This window comes from Polyodon spathula, chromosome 23 (assembly GCF_017654505.1).
Source record: "Polyodon spathula isolate WHYD16114869_AA chromosome 23, ASM1765450v1, whole genome shotgun sequence".
Lineage (NCBI taxonomy): Eukaryota > Metazoa > Chordata > Actinopteri > Acipenseriformes > Polyodontidae > Polyodon > Polyodon spathula.
Window position 1 is genome coordinate 13016090 of NC_054556.1, and position 22522 is coordinate 13038611.

The 22522-nt window shown below is 37.9% G+C and overlaps 1 protein-coding gene and 1 long non-coding RNA gene across 3 annotated transcripts in view; one reads left to right on the forward strand and one right to left on the reverse strand.

Annotated features, from left to right (window-relative positions):
* LOC121297955 (plexin-D1-like) overlaps positions 1-12683 on the reverse strand; it is a 51896-nt gene extending 39213 nt beyond the window's left edge. For both annotated transcript variants that reach the window (XM_041224591.1, XM_041224590.1), the window contains exons 1-7: positions 11276-12683; positions 6381-6557; positions 4447-4578; positions 3912-4012; positions 2946-3075; positions 2658-2838; positions 1618-1726 (exon numbers count right to left, since the gene is read on the reverse strand). In XM_041224591.1, coding sequence (XP_041080525.1) covers positions 1618-1726; positions 2658-2838; positions 2946-3075; positions 3912-4012; positions 4447-4578; positions 6381-6557; positions 11276-12493 — 2048 coding nt within the window. In that variant the 5' untranslated portion in view covers positions 12494-12683. The remainder of the gene's footprint in view (positions 1-1617; positions 1727-2657; positions 2839-2945; positions 3076-3911; positions 4013-4446; positions 4579-6380; positions 6558-11275) is intronic.
* Positions 11491-18760, forward strand: LOC121297956. The gene is made up of 3 exons (XR_005947246.1): positions 11491-11579; positions 14478-14637; positions 18229-18760. It is a non-coding gene; the product is annotated as an uncharacterized LOC121297956 (long non-coding RNA).
* Positions 18761-22522: the final 3762 nt, after the last annotated feature.

Here is a 22522-nt window from a genome sequence, read left to right on the forward strand (position 1 = left end):
GCATGCATGTGTTACAGTCCCCCTGAAACCATTTTGTGGCCCCCCCCCAGGAGACCCGGTCCCCAGTTTGGGAGCCCCTGTATTAGCTGATTGATCTCAAAGCTTTGTCAAGTTAGGTCTTAAAGGATCTAGACATCGTACATAGTGCCCTTCTCACAAATTCAACCTGAAACAGGCCCTGTATCAAAACTTTTAAAAATGTTTTCCATTTGACTAGACAGTGACCCATAAAGCGTTGCTGTATTATTTTGAAAAGAGACTGCTTAAAAATATTGTCACTGGCTGCTCTGTTCTGAAAACCCTTACCATCTTCACATATTGTGCTTTTATAACATCAGTTATGAAAAAAATGTTTAAACAGTGTAAAAAAAAAATAAAAAAATAAAAGCATCCGGTTTTCAAACACATAGAACAAGCTCATTTGCATCAGCAGTTAAAGCTTTAAACGTGACTTCGTTGAAAAGGGTCAGAATCCATGACTTCAGGTCATCACACAACACTGCCCTTAACACAAACAACAGCCCAACAACCACAGATACACACACTCAGAAACACAGTTACAGAGGAGGAGTAAGACGTTGAAATGCTGCAGATAATCGAGTGCCATCGTCCTCATTTGAGGTCAGGTTACTTTGCAATTTCTTTGCAAAATTGTTTTTATTTTCTCTTTAACTATATTGTTATGATAACTCTAATTTTGTTAACCATAAAAGTTAAGTCTAAATGTAATGTATCAAATAATATAGATATAGTTTATGCTCTGTGTTGTCTATACAGAATGAGCAATACAATACCATACACTGCTGCCTCCTGCACATTGCTAAGTAGCTTTATACTTACCACACACTAACTTTTATGAATACAGACCCAAGTAACAGGCTTTTGACAATTTAGCAAGAATGCAATCTCAGAAACAACCATTTCTGAAGCAGGAGTCACAGTGGAGATTAGAAACAGACTTTCCAGATGTAAAGTGGTTAAGCGGGCAGCCTCAGTGCAGACTGGTGCAAGGTCTTGCAGATTTATTTGTAGCTGACACATGTAGTTTCCTTTTCCTGCTTTAATTCCAGCAATCACAGGTTAATGCTGACATGTAAGCAATTTTACATTTCACACCTTCGCACAAGCGACAGCTGATGGAAGGGGAATATACATTTGCAAAGTCATATAAAAAAAGGAAATAAAATGCAGTAAATACGGTACCTCATCTTCTTCAAAGTACATCTGATTTTCATATTTAATAGTAGTCTATCTGAATCTCATTGGGGGTGTTTGCAGCAATTTTGTTATCACACTTCTAATCAGAGGTGTTGCCACTTACGTGTAAAATGAGGCTCAATGCAGCATAGATTTCAGCTATCACTGAGACAAATATGTGATGCATGCATTGCTGCCGAGTATGTATCTGGTCTAGTTACTTTTCAAGGTTTCAGATTGCCATAGAAACATCTATATTGTATTAGGCACAGACTGTAAACCTATGTAAATCAATACAGAAATGCTTTTGAAGAATGCACCAGTAAAAAAATAAATATTGTAAAGTTGGTATACCAAAGCAGTGACTTCTACCATTTGGCAATTTAGAAAGAAACAACAACGCAATTCACTTTTACTTACGCTGTTTTTGCATTAAACATTCCAGTCCTCTCACAGTCATAAATAGTGATATTTCCCCACACAACGCTCATGCCATTGACCTTGATGGTAGTGCAGATGGTTATGTGATCTATCAAAAAATAAAACAGATAACAGGAGAATAAGGACAGGTACACCTAACACTCAAATGAGAATAAAAATCTACAGTAAGACTGTAAACATGTTCCTCATGAATGGTGAGGGACCCATAGTCTGACTGCTGTTGACAGTACAGGCACTGCTTTGTGAACTTCCTCACAAAGCTACAGCAATATACTCCCATACTAACCTAAAGGAACACGCCTGCTATTTAAGCCTGGCTCACTTTGTTAAAGAAACACTGTCCTGTTAAGCCACGATGGTTTTGGAAGAGGACTGCTGCTCACTGAGAACTGTGTGACGCCCACCAAATTCACTTTCAGCTGGGTTTGAGGGGAACGCCCTGGCCATTGACCCACTGCACCACCATGGTAGCAAGTTTTACAGCAGGGTGCAGTCGCACGCTAGGGCACTGGCCAAGACGGGACTAGCCCACAGTCTAAAGAAAGGGCCTCACTGGCTCAAAAGATTTTCAAATGCTATATTTTTCTTTAACCACTGAAAACAAGTAGACACCAGCCTTTGTATCTACCAGATCAAAACAGCCAAGATCCAATATTTGGTTTGTTCATTATTTGTTCACACAATCCTTTGTAGCTAAGAAAGGGAGGTGTTTGTGGCTGTGTTTATAAATCATTATTGTGTCATTACTACATCTAAGATATGCTAATGCTTTAAGAATACTGCCCCATGATTGCTCCAAAGCTTTCTCTCATCATGCGCTACACGACTGATGCCACTTCATATTAGGAACTGGAGTGAATGTACTGAAGTGATTATGAAGGTTAGAGTCAAACAGTATAGCCACTTGGCCAAGGTGAAGGGGCTACTGTTTATGGGGAGGCCATAATTAAAACCAAGCAATGCTCACTCTTCTAATAGAAACCTAGAGACACAAATATGACTTCCTGTTGGAGACATACCTTGACCCGGTGGGAATTCTGGGTACTTCTCCTTTGGTAAAAATGGGCAGGAGTGAATTTGTGATGGTGCAGAATCAATTCCATATATTGTGGCCTCTGTAGAAACCCCATTTCCATAATCGCACTCCACCTTTGTTCTGTGAAGGTCAGGGACGCTACCATTGATCAAAATCCCTACATCCTTAAAGAAGACAAAGATAACAGGTTGAGTTCAGTTATACAAGACACATCCTGTCCAAGATACATGGAGGCTGAAAGTGGAGCTTATGGAATAGTACCAGAACTTACTTTGAAGGTAGAAGCTAAGTTGATTTCTGAAGGTGTAATAGTCATAGACGGACACATGTTGATCCCTTCACTCAGGCTAATCCAGAAGTGTGGTTGCTTCCAGTCTCTACAATCTCTTTGCAGAGAACACCTGTAACAGATTGACATTTTAAAACCATTCAAGTTAACTTTGGCAATACTTTAAACTCAGCACTGAAAGCAGGATGAGAGGACACAGTTGGAAATTAAGTGGAGACATACTGAGGGTAGGAGACACTTTTTTTTTTTATGGAATGGGCTGAGTCATTTCTCAAGCAATGCATTTCTACCAGATTACATGTACTTTGTTCTCATTTAAAGATTCTTGTAATGTTGTTTATTTATTTATTTAATAATAAAAGGCATGAGCTGCAGTTAAAAATGAAACTATAACATGTTGACATGAAGCAACTTCTCTTTCTGACCGTGGTGTTCTCTGGCATCTAACACAGTAGACTGCGGAAGTCAGCAGGTCAGTAAAGCTTCTAAAAATAAAATGAGTAAGGAGTCTGGGCTTTTAACCACTCTATTGGGAATCCACCCTGACGGTGCATAATGTGTAAGCAAGGCATGTGTTTTTGAATAGTGTTGTTGTAGCTGACACAAGCTGGTGCTGAGAATCTGACTCATTCCCTTGCGAACAATCTTTTAACCCTTAACGCTACCCCACTGGCTGTAACTTTCACATTACCCCTTTGCAGTACTCCTCATCATTTCTACCTCTGTGGATGATTTTAGTTTACAGCTCTTAGCAGCAGAAGATCCGATCAAGCTGAGTGTTAAAGGATCCATGTGATTCTGCCTCAACAGCATGACTAGGAAGCCCATTCCATTCGCTCACCACTCTCTGTGTGAAGTGTTTCCATCCCTCGGTTCTAATTCTTAATATATGACACAATCTATTCATTTTTTTTGCCATTTTGTAAGAAAGCTGAAGAAGGTTTGTACCTGCTCTCCAGGGTACACCATCCACAGTATGCATCCGCAGCTCCTAGACACTGATTGCAGGTGCTGTACAGATCACACTTTGCTACCTTAACGCGGATCATCTGAAAACCAGCAGAGGCTTATTAATGAAACTAGAAAACCATTAGCAAGCAGTGAATCAAGAAACCTCCCTCACATTCAAAACCTATTGAGGCAGTGAAAATGCAACTGTGATTTAATTACTAATTTAACTTCATGAAATATACATCCGTATTGTTTATTTACAATGCACCCATTTAATATTCCTTTTAATGAATTTCCCTTGAGGTTTAAAACATGACTGAAAACAATAAGGGTGTTGAGCGTTCTGTTACAGCAGGGCATGCTTATTCTGAACCCCAACCCTAATAAATACAAGTTCACAGTTACATTTTACACTACAGATTATACTGAATTCACAGCACGTGACTAACTTACTACATCCCTTCCCATCTGTAAGTCATTGTAAGTAATATATAATTTCACAGTGCATCCAGTACGTTTGACAGTTTCTTACCTGATATGATGTCATCAGATATAGGTAGTTGTTATCACTGGGGTCAAAACTCATAATGTGATGGACAGATTCCCGAGAAGCCACTTGGATTGAATTCTGGCTTCCCAAGGTCAAGTTTTTAAGCAGGTTGAGCTGTAATAAAAAATACAGGTGCACTTTCATTTTATTACCAGAGCTGTCCAAACTGTTTGACACAAACGGATCACATCAGTCACAGCAGTATAGTGAAGAGCCATAAAACTGGTAAGAACCTAGAGTGCCTGTGACAGAAATACAATGAGTTCTGGTTCTAAATCTCCCTCTCGACCTGTGAGGGTGCTAAGTATCGAAAGGAAAAGTATCTGGACGGGCTGGTCTGACAGTTCGTTTCCGAGGTCGGGAAGTTGGTTAGCCTGGAAGGAAGCGAGACTCAGCAGCTGGAATCGTTTACCAAGGGATCATGCAGGGTAGCATAAAAGGGGCCAGAGAAACGCTAATCTTTTCCTTCGCTTGGGTTGTGTGCATAAACCTGGAAGGACTGCAAATATTCGTCAGTGTTTGTTTGTTTTTGTGTGTTAGTAATTGTCTTGTTTATTGAATCACTAGATGGCTAAACACGTTCCGGAGCTGTCGCTTTTGGGCCAGCACAAGCCAGAACTACACTGCATGAACTGTCACCAAATAGTCTGTTATCACCCACCACAAGCACTACTACATGCACCTGAGACTGGTGACCGTGTTTTAGTGTTGTGGGGAGGAATAACGTTTATTGTTTGGGACTGTAAACCCGTTTGTTTGGCTCTGTGCATTACACATTGTTGTGTATTGCCGGAGCGTTTTTCTTTTTGGTCACCAGACCCGGATTATAATTAAAACTCCCGTTTCCTACCGGATTACAATTGTTTGTGATTTCTTCTGCACTGCATCACCTCTACACCTGTTCACAATCACCAGCCAAATTGCCAGAGTGCCATACTAAAATATATTGTTTAGCTCTAAAACCCGTATTTAGCAAAGACAAACACTGTACAAGGTTTTTCTTCGACTTCATGACTTTAATATGTATAGAAGTGTTTCACTTGTTGCTGTGTCAGGGGTCAAGAGATTGAAATACACTCAATTAGAGGTAGCCACCAAACTCTTATAAACATATGAAGTCACTGACTCTAAATAAAAAAAAATAAAACAAAAATTTGAATAAGCTGATATTAACGTTTGAATCTGTTTATTTAGAACCTGTTGTGGTTTAAAACATGTATTTACTGACCATCTCTTCACTCTTCCCTTTCAGTAAGATTGCCAATACTACCACAGATGCCAAACGTCATTAAAATAAAAAAAAGACAAAATAGGTGGAGGTGCACCTTTGATAAGAACACTGATGAAAAGGAAAAGTAGGGCACAGAAGAACGATAATGTGCTTTTATCCACCCTACATCGATATCAAAGGAGATGCTTGAAGCCTCCAGGTTCTTATAATTCTGCACTTGTGCTCATTGTGATGATTGCCAGATTGTGTTCATTTTCATTTCAATTATCACATCCTGGTGACTTTTCAAAATTCAGAAGCGTACTGCATCCCTGTGGCTCCAAAAGAGCTTCGAAACATCTCTTCTCTCAAAGTTCAGCTGGTATACCAGAGTGCAACCATTAACCTGTCCCCTGCAGCACTCTAATTATGTAAGGAATGTATTTGATATCTACTGGGGGCAGAGTGTTGTAGGGGGACAGTTCATGGTTACATTCCAGTGCACCGGCTGAACTTAGAGAAATGTCTGAGTGACCTTTTCAGGTCACAGGTGTGCTTTACACTTCACACACCACACCTTTATGCTTGTATTCTGCATATAAATTAGGTTTTTATATTTTTGCCTAACAACATAAGAAGTCCTTTAGTTAACGAAAAGCAGTGCCTTCATTTTAGTAGTAAAATGCACTTTTAACAACTGGTATACCTTATGCAGCTTCCCAGTGGCAGTACCCAGGAATACAATGGTGTGGTCATTGACACTTGCAACGGCGACAGCGGTCAGCCCAGACGACTCGAACACTGGACTGGCCTTCAGGGGTTTCCGGAGAGCCAGAGGGTGCTGCAGGTGAGCGGCCCCACAGTCCAACTGCTCCAGCTGCAACTGCAGAACAGACCAAGCAAATATAAGTTACGTGCACCCACAAGGAAGCAAAGAAAAGAGTGTTACTTTTCAACCTTTTTCATAAAGAAAGTTTCTCCTATTTTATTACATTCAACTTGGGCAAATATGGCCCCCACTTTGGTATTCATGTTGCTACTCGTTCCTATGCAATAAAAATGAGGGGGGGGGGGGGGGGATTTGCCCCCGTTTTTTCTTGTTTTTTAATAGGCTTTTACTGGGCCTCTTGTTTTTTTGTACTTGGCCCCTATATATATGGATGGTTCCTTTTATTTTAACTTGGCCATTTTGTACATGTGAAATGTTTCTGGATAGATAAAATCTTTTACTGGAGAAAACCTATTGAGATGGAACATGTCGTTTGCAAATATATCTTTGGGATACCAACAGTAAACTGCTTCAGCAAAAACTATATACATGCCTAGGTTGTGTGGATCACAAGTTAAATGAGTTTAATGGTCTTAAATATGTGCAATCTCAGACACGAACGCACCTGCCTGCCAGGCACAGACTATGAGCTGTCTTTTCAAGCCAGATTTGATGTTTTGCCCATTGTGATTGAAACTTGGATCTTGACGATATAGCATTTATATATTATAAAAGAGATATCACGGACTACATCTGCACAAATGAATCAGTCAGGTGAAGGGCATTTAGACAAAAGTGTTTGCTACATATCACATTCTGTGGGTTTATTTTTAACCAGTAATATCATGACATCAGTTTCATTTGGCAGGAGAAAGTGTCTGTTAACTAGTTATTATCCTGTTATGCAATCTCAGATTTCAATACCCACATGATGGTTTGCTTCCTAACTATGGCAAAAAATATCAATGCATGGACATTCACTAAAAAAACAAAGCAAATTAAAGGAAAAAAAAGGTCAGTCTGGGAGTTGTACTCTTTGATGTCGTATCTAGCATGTTCCCAAAGCTGTTTCAGCAAGCAATAATAATACAAAAAAGAAAATCTTGGTCAATTTCTGACTCCTGGTTTACTGGATTAAAGGAAATTTGTTTTCACTGTAAAAGTCCCTTCTCATCAAAACCTACCATAGACATAATAGTGCAGCTGTGTCTAAAGCTTTGTTTCCACAGCTGAGATCAATTACAATGTATTATAGCTTACACAATATTCATTTTTACAGGTTTCCACGACAACATATATATCACATAAAGTAAATGAGCACATTAACATATGCATATAAATGAATCGCCATCATTAAACAACTGTTGGTTTCAAGAGCATGCTAATAACTAAGCAACATCTTGTTTGTTATAGAAACATGCTTTTTCATTTTTTGTAGTATGATGTGTTTGTGTAACTAATGCAATGCACACTTACTATTGCACAGTGAACTGTTCAAAATACTACAATATGAATGCACTAGTATTGCTGTTAGGAAAACATACCTAATGTATAGAAGTTGTTATTGTTATTGCTAAAGTTAAATAATGTAAGCTTCTGTTTTTTCCTGTAATTTGTTGCCTTAAATAATGTTTACCTTGTGATGGCTAAACAGAAGCCTGTATGATCGTCGTGCACTTATATTTGCCACATAGAATTTTTTTTTTTTCAAAGTCTGCTGTTATCAGTTAAACAGTCTAAAACGTGTCAATATCGAGTTTTTTTTTCATTTAGAAAAGCAGACCTATTAACGAGTCTTCACATAACTCGTTAAAGCTTGCATGCAGCCCACTGCCCATTGTTTTTGTTTTATTAAACTCTGCCAGCCTATTCACAGAGAAGTAACTTGTGCAGTTAAGGGGTTTGCAGCTTCCTAGATGCATGTGTCACTAGGGGCCCTTTCACACCTAGTTCGTTTGGAGAGTATAATTCAGATTTGAGTTCAGTTGACACCTAAGTTCGGTTCGTTTTGGTAGGTGTGAAACACCCAAACACATCCGAGTGCGCACCCAACAAGTGCACTAGGATTCACTTAAATAGGCGGTCTCGGCCCGATTGAGAGGGAACTGTAATGACAGCGTGAAAACAATCGCATTATAATCTAAGATGCAAACAAAACCAAACAAACTGATGTAATGCATAACCCACAGTACATCGCACGCGGAAAGCACGCATAGGTGGGTGTACTGTGTCTGTATGGAAAAAACAAAGCAAAACAAGAAAACAAACATAATGCACATAATGACGCAGGACAACGTCGGTGTTCCTCGGCGATATGTCTAAAACGGGTTTCGTGCTGACATTGTAACAGAGGATGTCAAACAAACCAAATGAACGTTACGTAATTATCACACATACAGTATTTAATAGACGCTATGTGCATTTATATTGGCTGATTGGCTTCCAAGCGTGTAGACCTGTCTCTGACCGATTAAGTTCACTGAAAGAACAGTTGCAGGCAGTGCACCCATTTTGCAGGGTATAGGCCAGAATCGTGGCTTTGAAACAACTATGAAGCTGCTTGCAAAATTAAGAGGGATTTACAGCTGGAGGTGGCCAATTGTAAAAGATGACAACATTGGACAGATGTTTTTTTTTTTTTTTTTAATTGTGCTTGATTATTACATGTAATTACAGTATCAACAGTTTACTTTTCTGTAAGAACAACTGGTAGTATAGCAGGCTACGTTGTTGCAGAGTAGCCTAGCTTACAGTAGGCCTGTTTTTATTATAGTTTACAATGGTTTATTCTTGTATTTTGTTTAATAAACAGAAACGTAACGTCTGTCTCGGCTCTGTTCTCTTAAAACGTGCATTTCAGTGATGTGCTTCTAAAAGTACGGTGTATATAAGCTCCATATAAATAAACTTGACATTAACTTGAAACGGTGACTTTCTGTTTATTAAAAACTTCGGTTATTAACAACGTTTGGCTGTGAACCAAGGGTTGATAATAAGCAGCATCTACTACAGTGGTACTATCACAAGACTGACAGCGAAGTTTACACGCTCACTGTAGGCTCTTTACTGATATCGCCACTAACATCTGTCTAGGCATCAACAGGAAGATGTAATTTTGGTTACGTGCACAAATAGTCGCGCAGGCTCACTTGAAAGAATTGTAATGTGAAAGCAAACACATTCTGGTGCGATTGCAGTTGGGAAGGCGAACTTAAACTCGCTTGGAGAAAGAAAAAGAAAAGTTCGTCTGACATTTTTCAGTGTGAAACCAAGTTAACATTTTGGTTCGTTTGCAAGCGGATTCTGAATCGGATCTTTATAAACGAACTATGTAAGGTCCCTACGCGCTTTTTAGTCATTGCACTTCACAGCATAAGCCCTTTAGCAAGACGCTTTTTAAAAAATATAAAACTGACACATGACTGGAAGTGGTAATCCCCTCCGCCCCGCCCCCCCCAAAAAAACAAAAACATATGCTTTAGCATACTATAGTCATGACAAACCTAAATGGGTTAAAATAGTAGATGAATGTACTTATTATTTTATTGCGAGTGGTTTGTCGTTTGCAATGTGTAGGTGTGTTGTAATTGTAGTCGCTCTGAGGCTGTATCATTCGATTCTCTAGTACTGTATCAACCGTGCCTGCAAGTTCTGCACACTTCGGAGCTGATCTTAGAGCCGCGCTGCACATCTGTCTGGGGTTGTGTGCTGCGGCCGGTCTCTTGGGACCGTCTCGTTTCTTTTCTCGTGGTATCGACTTGTATTGCCATTGGCACCTTTTCAACAAGGTTCATTTTTTTTTTTTTTTTTTAAAAATAAATAAATAAAAATATTACTTTATTTAATTGTCAAGTATTACGCGTTTGACATAACAAATAACACTGGTAGTGGTGTAACAAGTACTAACTTCTGGGCAATAAAAATAGCTCTAGGCCTACCGATTACCATAGAGGTCTTAATTAAAGACTCACACAAAGGTTTAGAAAGAGGTGGTTAACTATTTCCTTGGATAGACCTGCACGTGTAGTTGGTGTAACAACGTATTTAATTGCAATTGAAAAAAGTCATCCTGGATTCAATAAATCAAATTCATACATGTTTTTTATAGGTATCCTCAACACGATAAGGGTCCCAGAGTAAGACAGTAATGGTTCGCTTTCTGTACAATCTAGCGTTAGCCGACTTGCTTGACATTCCACTTTGTTTAGATTCCCAAAGGGTAGTTTTAGCTTTCTGTAGGCAAGACTCCTCCCCACTAAATCCACGATTTGCTCACATACTCCTGCTCCAGTTGAAAATATATATATATATATATATATATATATATATATATATATATATATATATATATATATATATATATATATATATATATATAATATATATATATTATATAATAATATCATTATTGTAAAATGTTCTCTGTATTTATTATAGTAATAACATTTTACAAGAGACATATTCCGGGTATATTCAACGTTTGCTCGAAAGATATAAACTTTACCAAAATGTAAAAGCCAAGGGAAACTACACTTCTATAACAAATGTGCCTCTAGTGACAGAATATTGCAGAATATATTTTAGTTCCCACAACCTTATTAAGGTTTTGGCACAACTTTGTGATCTTTGAGGATGTTTGTTTTCTGGAAATAATGATTCATACTTCTCAAACTGACACATACAACAGACTGGCACACACAATAGACCATTAGATTAAAAGCAGAGTGATTTAATAAGATGTTGCTTACACACAATAATATACCATACAAGTTAAGTGAACATATCACATAAAAAAAGTAACTAAGTAGGGCTAATTAATGTGATTGACCTACCACAATATTCTTCTTAACGCAGCCAGCTCCAGTCCCTTGAATTACACTGTCCAGCACCGACACGTCTCCAGAATTCGTCTCGCTTAAACAGGTTTTTCGGGCATTCCTGATCGAATTTTCAATATCTGAAAATTGAAATACGCACACTGCCGATTTTTTATTGGATTTTTCAAAAATTCCAAACAAGAGGTCTCGTTCTTCTAAGTGGCTAGAAAGATATACTCTAGCAGAGAAAACAGAAACCAGTCTGTTGAACACGCTGCCGTCAGAACCACACTGAAGACCCATTTGGATGTAAGACTCGGTAAGCTTTTTACACTCTTTCTGTTTGGTTTTGTTGTCCAGACAAATCCTCGCCAATATGCTATTGGGCTCGTTCGCCTTTTCCCCTAAATTGGCGTCGTTGTTCATTGCGATATAAGAATATGTCTTCTGAATGAAAGCGTGAACAAAACTCAGCTTGTTCTTGGGTTTGACTTCTTGCTTAATCTTAAACACGTTGTCTTCCGATGGATTTATATGATAGGTGAAAAGCCTCGACAGCTCATTGACGTTTAGGGACCTAATAGCTATCTCAGGTGTGTTTTCAAACCTCAAGTCCTCTTTGCTGTGGTTCTTGGGGAAAAACGCCGTGCCCACGCCGGTATAAGTCGCCCCAACCAGTAGCCGAGTGTTACCCCCAGCGCTCTTGAGGATGAGTCCGACTGTTGAAGCATTGGGGTGGTTGGCAGCAATATTAAGCATGCTTGGAAAAACTGTCACCTTGTGGTCTCCCTGTGGGGGGAATTCAACAGCGATTTCGGAAATGTTCTCCAGCTTTCTTAGCGCACAAAAACCCTGGTAAACTGAACCACATACTACAGCCACGTGCTGGTCCCGGTCCAGCTGCAGGACCTTGTTGTAGTTGTCTGTCAGAACTTTGGGGTGCTCGCAGGAGGCATGGGGAAGCTGCTGCGCATGGCAGAGCATGTTATCCAAAACAGGTCCCGTTTTCTCCTCAATCTCCAGGCTCAAATTACCGTCCAGTTGATAAATCCTGTTCACGCTCGCCAGGTATACTTTGTTGGAAACTTCATTCACTGCAAAGTTGTTGGTCGGGTCTGGAGATTTGAATACCTGCTGAACTTCAAGTCCCCTTGCATAGTGGTGGTTGGTATTAATAAAGACAACCAAAAACAAGTCCCGAAGAAGAAGCCGAACTCTTTCAGAAGGAGGCATTTTTCCTTCTTGTTACAAGCAGCGGGGAATGCAATGAAGAGAGCATTGAAAAGAAAAATGTGTTGTTCGCACTAGTATAATCCAAGAGGAAACCTGTTTCCTGCTGCTACATACGCTTAAACCAAAAATGACGTGATTAAGAGAGTCGTGCTTCCTTTTTCTTAAGCAGCAGAAACCGTTTCGCTACTGATAATGCTTATCGCCAGATCTGAACATAGTCCTCCCAAAGAGAGGACAATCTTAGCTCTAGCGCCCCTTGTTTAAATTCAAGACTGAGGTGTTTTTTTTGTTTGTTTGTTTTATTTTTGTCATAATGCTTATGAAGATAATACTACCTGGATCGAAAGAAAAATTGATGGTTTACTTGGATACTTTAACTAACACATAGAATAAACAATGTGATCAGGTCTGAAGTCACATTCATTTAAAACATAACTACAATTCCACGCTTATAAATATACCTACCGTAATCAATTTGGAGTGTGGACTATATAAAATGATATTTCTAAAGGTTACTGTACAAATAAATACAGTATGTGTTAATGTGGCAACAAACTAAATATTTTGACACTTAGTTTTTTAAAGGCATATTTAGTTCTTAAAAATGTGTTTTACAAAGTGGGAATTCACAGCAACATCACTCTACTTTCAGGTTTCATGTCTACTCAGTTTGACAATATCATAAAATGTGTGCTTATGTATGATTAGTTTATCAATGGCGTAGGATGAATGATCGTTTACTTCATTTCGACTCAGTGGTCAGTCAAGCATGTTCATATGCATTTATATTTGAATTACTGACTTCTTTAAAACAATGTTTTAGTTTAAAATATCCAGACGTTTATAAAGGTTATGCAGAACACACAAATTATGTGTTATCGATGCTAAAATAAATCGCATTTACAACACAAGTTGTATCCTGTCATTTTGATAATCTTTCTCCCTTGGGAAAAACAAATCAATTTATCAAAATTCAAGCTCAAACAAGGGTGATGTAGCCGGTTGTGTTATAAATACAACATATACCGTTTATCTATTATAACTTCCTCCTCCATACAAAGTAGCATCCCCCATATGCTATATATATATATATATATATAATATATATATATAATATATATATATATCTATAATATTATAATTTCCTTGAACATTGACAGTGACGTCTTAAGGTTCCTTTCAAATACATTTTGATAAGTGCCTCCTTATTTTGCCATAATTGCTGATCCTCGGGCGATGTAGCTGTGCTGACTGATAAAACATACCGATTTAAAAGGTTTTCAGGATAGATAAAGATATCCGATAGGCATGCGACTTCTTAAAAAACCAGCAGCGGACCAGGTGCCCAGACACCACATAACAAGCTTATCATATATGTACACCATGTGATTTACTCAACACACACACACACACACACACACACACACACACACACACACACACACACACACACACACACACACACACACACACACACACACACACACACACACACACACACACACACACACACACACACACACACACACACACACACACACACACACACACTCCACACACACACACACACACGAGGGAGATTACAGAGTTGATTGACACAAGCTAATTTAACACATCTTATTCGTTTTTGCGCTTAAGGGTGTTATGCATTTATCAGATAGTATGTAATGAGTTAAGTGGCCCTAATAATGTTAATAATTACCGACACGATAATGTGTATCCGCTGTTGCTGCTATGCTGAGCTTGGAGTTTACTTGTTTTCATATTTTGTGGTTATTATATATCTGTATTTGTTTGTTTTGTTTATTTGTTTAAAATACTACTTCTACTACAGTGCTACTACTATTACTACTGGAGGCGGACACACCTTGTTCACGCAAAGGTTAGATGGGCTACCCAAATGAAATGGTATTCAACAGTGGACACTTAGAATTCCATACTGTTTGCCCCCTTTCTTGAGAAACCCGCTCCTTCTCTTCCCTAGCCCCCCTGTGGCAGAACCAGCTACCAGAGAACTTCAGGACTGCTCCGTCTCTCACTGCCTTCTGCCGCCTCCTCAAGACCCATCTGTTTACACTGAACTTGAAGATCCCTTAATCTACCTCTCCTATTATGCACTGGACTTGCCTGACTTAAAAACCACGGTACTGGATCCTCAGCTACTGTATTATTGCACTACTCTGTTATTGTAGATATAACTTGTTGTAATCCTAACTTTTTGCATCGTATTTCATATTGTATCCTATTAGTATTATTGCACTTACTGATACCTATAGTGTATTTAAATATTAATCTTGCATTGTAACTACCCTTTAATACTTGGAAGTGGCCTTGGATAAAGGCATCTGCCAAATAAATAAAGAAGAAGAAGAAGAAGAAGAAGAAGAAGAAGAAGAAGAAGAAGAAGAAGAAGAAGAAGAAGAAGAAGAAGACTCTTCATATTGGGTTTATTTTTGTCCCTACAGGTGGACAAACAATAAGTGCTGAATTGACTAGCTGGTTGAAATGGGAAATAAACTAGGGATAGTTCACATTTTCACTCTGCAGCGACCTCTAGTGGTAGGCCAGGTGAGACTTCCCAGGCAGATCTCCAGATCTCGGTAACATGCTTTGTATAGATGTGGCGGGTGAAAAGAGGCAATTAGTGTGACAGCAGAATTCACCCATGTGTTGCAGCAGTGAGGGGACATCTGGATTACTCATTTCAAAATGGGTAGACAAACAGGGACAAAATTATAAAATACATATTGCTTAAATATAGGACTAGAAAGGAAACGCTAACTTAAAGTTAACTACTTTTCGTAAAATTATCTTACATTTTAAACCAACACATAGAAATACCACGGACACACCCTGACAGCAACATCCTGTCCTTGACACTCAGTGCTGCATTGGTCTAGCAGATAAACAGGAAAGAGAGTTCTTGTGTGTTTTTGTTAGCTTGTGCTCTTTTGCTTTTAATCAGGCAGTGTGGTGGGACAGGAAGGTGCTTTGATAAGACCAAGTGGAAATAGCCTGAATTCTAACTGCACAGGAGACAGTGCTCAGAGACGAAGAAACCCCAGTTTCCCAGTTTTCAGTGTATACTGCGATAAGAAATATTCCTAGGTTACCAGATTTTGTATTCTTTTTATGTCCTGATGAAAAAAACAAACAAAAAAAAAAACACTCTTTGACTTCAGCAGAGTTTCTTCATGGCAATTAAAGACAAAGAAACAAAACTGGCTTTCCCAAATTGTTAGACAAAAAAGCATTTTTTTAACCTCGAATTTGGTCATTTGGATATTTGTCCAGCAGGAGGCAGACGGCTGACCCTCTGAGTTAGAGTCTGAATGCACACACCCCTTCTTAATTGTATAAATTGATTATCTGCAAAGGTGTGCTAGGGACGGCACAGTTGTGACCTGAGTGCAGCCTATCCAGATGGCCCCTATTGCCTTTTTCCTATATATTATTTCCAATTTTCAATTTCCATTTATTATTAAGTCAAGCTGGTCATGCACTTTAGCCCGCTTCTGGTACCAATTGTGGCAGGGTCAAATAATAACACTATGTAACACAATTTTTGTTCCTGGGTAGTAAGTGTTATTTCCTAATTGCTTATGCCTCAAAAGTATAGAAAATGGCTATTATTCCCATTTCAAAATATCACTATTTCCAATGGGAAAACGGGCAAATGTGTGTCTTTTCGTTTGCATAAAATCAGAAAAAAACAACATATGAATCCAAATTAACATGTATTTTTACTAAAGTAATACAAAAATGACTACAAAAGATTTAGAAGTGAGTAGTTTTTCGAGATTTACGATTATACTGTAAATACAGAATAATCACAAATCTTGAAAAACTACTCACTTCTAATGCAGATGTGACATCAGGTTCAGCATAAGTACAAACTTTGTTTTTAGAATAGAGATACAAGTTTCTGGAAGTGTATGTGGTTGAATGACCACAGGTTCTTGCACATTGTATTTAAATAAGCTGAATCACCTTCAAGGCAGTGTAGTCCAGTGGTTAAAGTCCAGGGCTTGTAACTAGAAGATCTGGTTCAAATCCCACTGACTCGCTGTGTGACCCTGAGCAAGTCGCTTAACCTCCTTGTGCTCCATCCTGTGGATGAGATGTTAAATCAATGTCCTATTGTAAGTGACTCTGCATATAATGCACAGTTCACAGCCTGCCTCTGTAAAGTGCTTTGGTGGCCCACTATGAAATGTGCTATATAAAAATAAAGATGTTATTATTGAGTTGCAATACCATATATTCAAACATAGGTGCAATCCTGTGCAGATATGCATGAGAAACATTTAAGTAATAAATACAACAAGAAATGAATCATGATAAGGACTGTCTGCTTTCAGGAAACAACTGTCCCCTAGCAGATCTTAGCAAGTGATCAACTTATACAATTTAGATGGGGTATGTACACTCTAAGGTCGTCAGTCTGCCTCCTGCTGGACAAATATCACGTAAGTTTAATGTCGCGCCGATAAAGTTATGTACAAGGTATGTACTGGAAGATATACTTGCTTCTTTCTGCTCTGGAAATTAAATGTAAGAGACCACTGCAAAATTATCAGTTTCTCTGGTTTTACAGATTTACAGGTATGTGTTTGGGTATAATAAACACTTTTGTATATATATATATCTCCCAAATTCCAAATAAAAATCCATTGTCATTTAGAGAATTTATCTTGCAGAAAATGACAACTGGTATATAAAAAAAGATGCAGTGTTGTCAGATATCGAATATATATATATAAATAAGTTCAGATTCATTTTTAAACAACACATACTAATGGAATAACTTAGGAAGATCAGAAAATATTTGGTGGAATAAGAGACCACTGCAAAATTATCAGTTTCTCTGGTTTTACTATTTATAGGTATGTGTTTGGGCAAAATGAACATTTTTGTTTTATTCTATAAACTACTGACAACATTTCTCCCAAATTCCAAATAAAAATATTGTCATTTAGAGCATTTATTTGCAGAAAATGACAACTGGTCAAAATAACAAAACCGCGTGTGACGTCACAATGATGACCCTCGGACGGTTATTAACAGTCTGTATTATTAACCGTTATAATGGTTGTCTGTATTATCAGTCAGACTTACGAGTTTGGAACAAAAAAGACAAGTTACAGTTGTGTCAATGTGTCAAGACGCAACTTGTCAACAAAAGACGGCTTATCTTTACGGAGGGACTGTGTATTTTTATTTGGGAGAATTTGGGAGAAATGTTGTCAGTAGTTTATAGAATAAAACAAAAATGTTCATTTTACCCAAACACATACCTATAAATAGTAAAACCAGAGAAACTGATAATTTTGCAGTGGTCTCTTAATTTTTTCCAGAGCTGTGTGTGTGTGTGGTGTGTGTGGTGTGTGTGTGTGTGTGTGTGTGTGGGTGTGTGTGTGTATATATATCTATATATATATAGATATATATCTATATAATATATATATATATATATATATATTATATAACCCATATATATAATATGGTTTATCTATATTTGTTTCCATTAAAAAGTAAGCTCATAAGTAGCCAGATAATCAGTCATACACACACATACACACCCCACCCCCTCCCAAAAAAAAGTGAATATTAAGCCTTATTTGTTCATATTAATGTTAATATTAACCAACAAGATATGATAGTCAGCTGTGGCGAAGTCAGCCTGCTAATCTTTCTTAATGCTCAAACCTTGTTTTTTTCTGCTTCTCCCACAGTTACACAGTGCCTGAGTTGAACAGCGCCACCTTGGGTTACAGGCCTTTACAAATAGCAAGAAACAAGTTAGAATTTAAAGTGTTACAGATTGCAGTTCATGCCCCCTCCTGCAACAATGCTGGTCCTCTGATATAAACAAGTGATGAAGTGTGGGAACAGAAAACCAGCACTGTTGCAGGTAGGAGCATGATCTGGATACCCTGCGAGCCCAAGAAAACACTTTATTTTCTCCTGGCAACTGCTGTCTAGTAAATGTTTTAAAAGGGTTGGCATTATGTTTAAAAATATAACGCTGTGATACGGACAAGAAATAAACATATAAACCTTGCTTTAACTGGCCTGGCATGCATCTTATTCAAAGGCAGCCCTGAAAGGTTTTTTTGTGTGGAAACCTTGTGCTTGGCCTATAAGAATTTACAAAAGTGCAAGCACACAGTATATCACAGTATCCCTCAGCTATAGTCTCTTTATCTCAAAGGAAACAAACGTTCGAGTCCTCAATGTCTTGCTCCCAGGCTCCCTCAGCCTGTGCTGTCCTGTGGAGTAACTGATACTGTTTTCAGAAACAACAGAGGAAAGTACAAGATAAACAGACACTTTATACTGTAGCGGTTTCCTTGGGAGATTGTGGCAGGTTGCCACTTTGGACTTTAATAGATTTATGATGATTTAAATTTGAAATAGTAGCAGTGTGCTGTTTGGAAATAGGAAGTGTAATAGTGTTTCAAAAAGCACATTTGCTTGCCAGTTTGGACTGTTTGTCTACTTTTTAAGAAGAACCAAAGGGAGCATGTGATTAAATTGTACTGGTATATATTATTGATTTATTAACCTTTATTTAACCTGGAAGTCTGGTTGAGACTAAAATCTCGTACAAGGAGACTTGGATACGTGCTGTGATATGAGGAGAGTAATGCAATGCAACAACCAGGCCAGTGCAGGTCAATTCTACCAGCAACTACTAGCAGCGGCTGTCTGCACCAAATCACAAAGAAAACTGTGAAATCAACAGAAAGCATCTGCTGAGAAGTTTCTGTGTTTTAATAAAGCATCCCTGTATCATCCCGTAGAAGCTGCTTCATTTTCAGTAACTACTTCTTCTCACCTCTCCATTCTTGCATATGAGGACATTTTATTTATTTATTTTTTTTTGATTTCCAGTATGTTAACATTTTTTGGCTGTCAGAGAGGCACTGTTTTGTAAGCATAATCTCTATTTTACATAATCTATTTTTTTTTTTTTTAATTTGGAATTGCCAATTGATTTTAAGAATAATCTCTAGAAATGTCCGGATGTACTTATCTTGGGATACCTCCAAAAGGCATGGGAAACATGGAAGCCACTCATGGATTATCTCGTTGAGTTTGTACTTTTAAGAAACTTTACGAGACAGAGGTGCTCATCCAGTTCCTATAGCTGATAGACCTCAAAACCGTCAAGTTGAATCTTAAATGATCCAAGTGATTCAGCCTCAACAACATGACTAGGTACCCCAATTCATACTGTCACCACTGTATGAAGAAGTGTCCCCTTCCCGCACGCCTGTGTCTCTCCATTTCCAACTATGTGCTCTGGTTTCTGTGCTGCGCTTATAGTATTGGTTCGGGTTAACTTTTATCATACTGTCAATTCAGTTCTGCCAGTTTATCTTCATAGCTCAGTCCTTTAAGCCCTGGGGTTAGTCATTAACTTAAACAATGATCATTTATATTAATATATACAATATATACAGCATTCACTATATTATTAATAATTTAAACAAAAAAAATAGCTGAAACACGTTCATGCCCCTGTATATTAGTTTTATAGTCTCAACTCTTGACCTATATTTCAAGTCTATTATTTTACCCTTATTTACACTATTAATGAATCTTTAGTTGTTTTTTGTTTTGTTTTTTACATCACTTCAGGGTGTGCAGATATTTTAAATATAATGCTATTGATAAACTACTGCATCCTGCTATGTAAGATGTGGGTCACAGGGTCTGATTGAAGCTATACCATTGAAGTGATTAGCAACCAGGAAGCAGCTACTGCTCAGCTATAAATTGTCTTTGAAATGTTGCTAGTGCTAGATGTAAGAAATGGGAATTCCAAATCTTGGTTAGCATCTCTTTAAAGTGAGATCCATTATTCAGTTGCCTCCTTTATTTGATGAATGCAAGTAGATGTGCATTTAATATGTTGCCTTTTAAGGCTACATCAAAGCCCTCTTCTCAAGTTCACTGATTGGCAACACAAGACCAAATAGCTATTTAGCTCATGCAAAATTTAAACAAAAGTAAACATAAAATATCCACAACATTTTATTTGTGTTACAGCACTGAGAAATTTGGAGTAAAGGGAAATTTCTATATTATTTTGAAAATGAGAAATGTCATGCAAATGTAGGATTAAACCACACAGTTTGAATTTATTTTGAACGCTGTTCTCTGAACACTTGTATAAAACACTCCATTGTAGAATATGTTGTATTTCTCAATGTAGATTTCTAGTTGAAATGTTTGTCAAAGAGTATTTTAGTATTACCGAACATTAGCGGCTGAGAATTTATTGTAATAAATACTGGAGATTATCAGCGAACTATTAAGATAGTGTGTTTACGAAGGTTAAGGAAGCACTCAGATGATTTATATAAATCATACTGCAGTTATCGTACATAGCTTTGAGGCAAAGGAAAGCAGTTAATTGGTGTTGTATATATTTTATATTAAGTGTGGATAGGTTGAGGCATTGCACTGAGATGCCATTCAAGTTCCCCCTCAAGGCTTTGGAGATGGACAGGTCTAGGGATGTATATTCAGAAAACCAGTACCTGACAACGGGGCATTGATGAATAGATTAATCTACATTATTTACATCAAGGAATTGTTTAAAAAAGACAGTGCTGCTTTCTCATCAGGGCTATCATTCAAGATGCGCTGTTTCTGTTACACTTTACCTCTAGGATCACTGAAACAGCTTGCTTTACCCGAATGCACTTCATTCAAGCTCACAGATCTGCATGCAACATCCAGATATCGTTATTTCATTACCAGACCTAACAAGATCACCGGGATTTTGAGTCAAGATGCGCAGCCCAGGGTTATGGAGCTGCCAGACCTTCACAAACCTGCAGCTGCAGCCAAACTGTATCTGGTACCTGTCTGGACCTGACTACTCATTGTTTCCAAGCCTAATGGGGGGGGTGGGGGTACAAGTTTAAAAGCACAGAATCCAGTCTTTTTTAATGCTCACAGTGTTTTAGGTCCTAGTACTTCACCTGGTTGGCTAGTGCTTCATACCTTCTGTTACAAACATATGCCTATTGTCGACTCTTGTAGCTGACGTTAACCAAGCCTTACTGAAAAAAAATGTTCAAAATATTGTTTTGATTATTTTATTTGCTGCAAGGAGAGTACAGTTAGACACATAGGGTTAGAGTGCAATTACTTTATTAGCCTGTTTCTGCTTAAAATGTAACCCTAAATTCGGGATGGTCAACTTCAGTTAGTGCCAACTGTGTTTCTAACTATAACTATGTTATAATTGTACCGACACGATAACTCCAGTTCATTTTAACATTAGCTAGTAGAATTAGTTGGATAATTCTAGCATTAACATATTTACATTAACACTAAATCTATTATGTATTACATTATTAAAACACACACAGTAAATATATGTACAAATTAACATCCCCCTGACTAAAATATAAAAAAAGAATTTACAAAATATGAATTGGGTGTATTCACAATGTAGTGAATGAGTCGACTTAAGGAACAACTCACTCTGCCCAACTTGAAAAACAGTTACCTCTACTCATGATAAAGACTTAAAGATAATATTGCCATCTGCTGGAAGACTGAAAGAATTTCCAGGACCCAAAATCTGATGTATGATAATATATATGATAATATACTAAAGCTCTGAGGGTTTCAGTAAGGCAGAGGAGCACAAAGTTGGTCCTTCAACACACCCCAATGCATTCTGGTAAGTGTAGTCCTGCTGTGAAAGGTACCCGAAACAGAATACAGAATGCAGAATGCATACCAGAATGCATTGCAATATGAGCTGAAAAGCCTAAACTGTCCCAAACTGTCCTAGTGCATGGAGTCATGTGTTAACCATAGTTGTATTTCAACCCTATTCAGATTGTTAAATTGAACAAATTAAATCCAGACCCAGGACTGTGATTGGACACCCCTGCACTAAGGGCCTGATTTTGAGTACAAGTACTCACTTTTACTGGTACCAAACATATATATATATATATATATATATATATATATATATATATATATATATATATA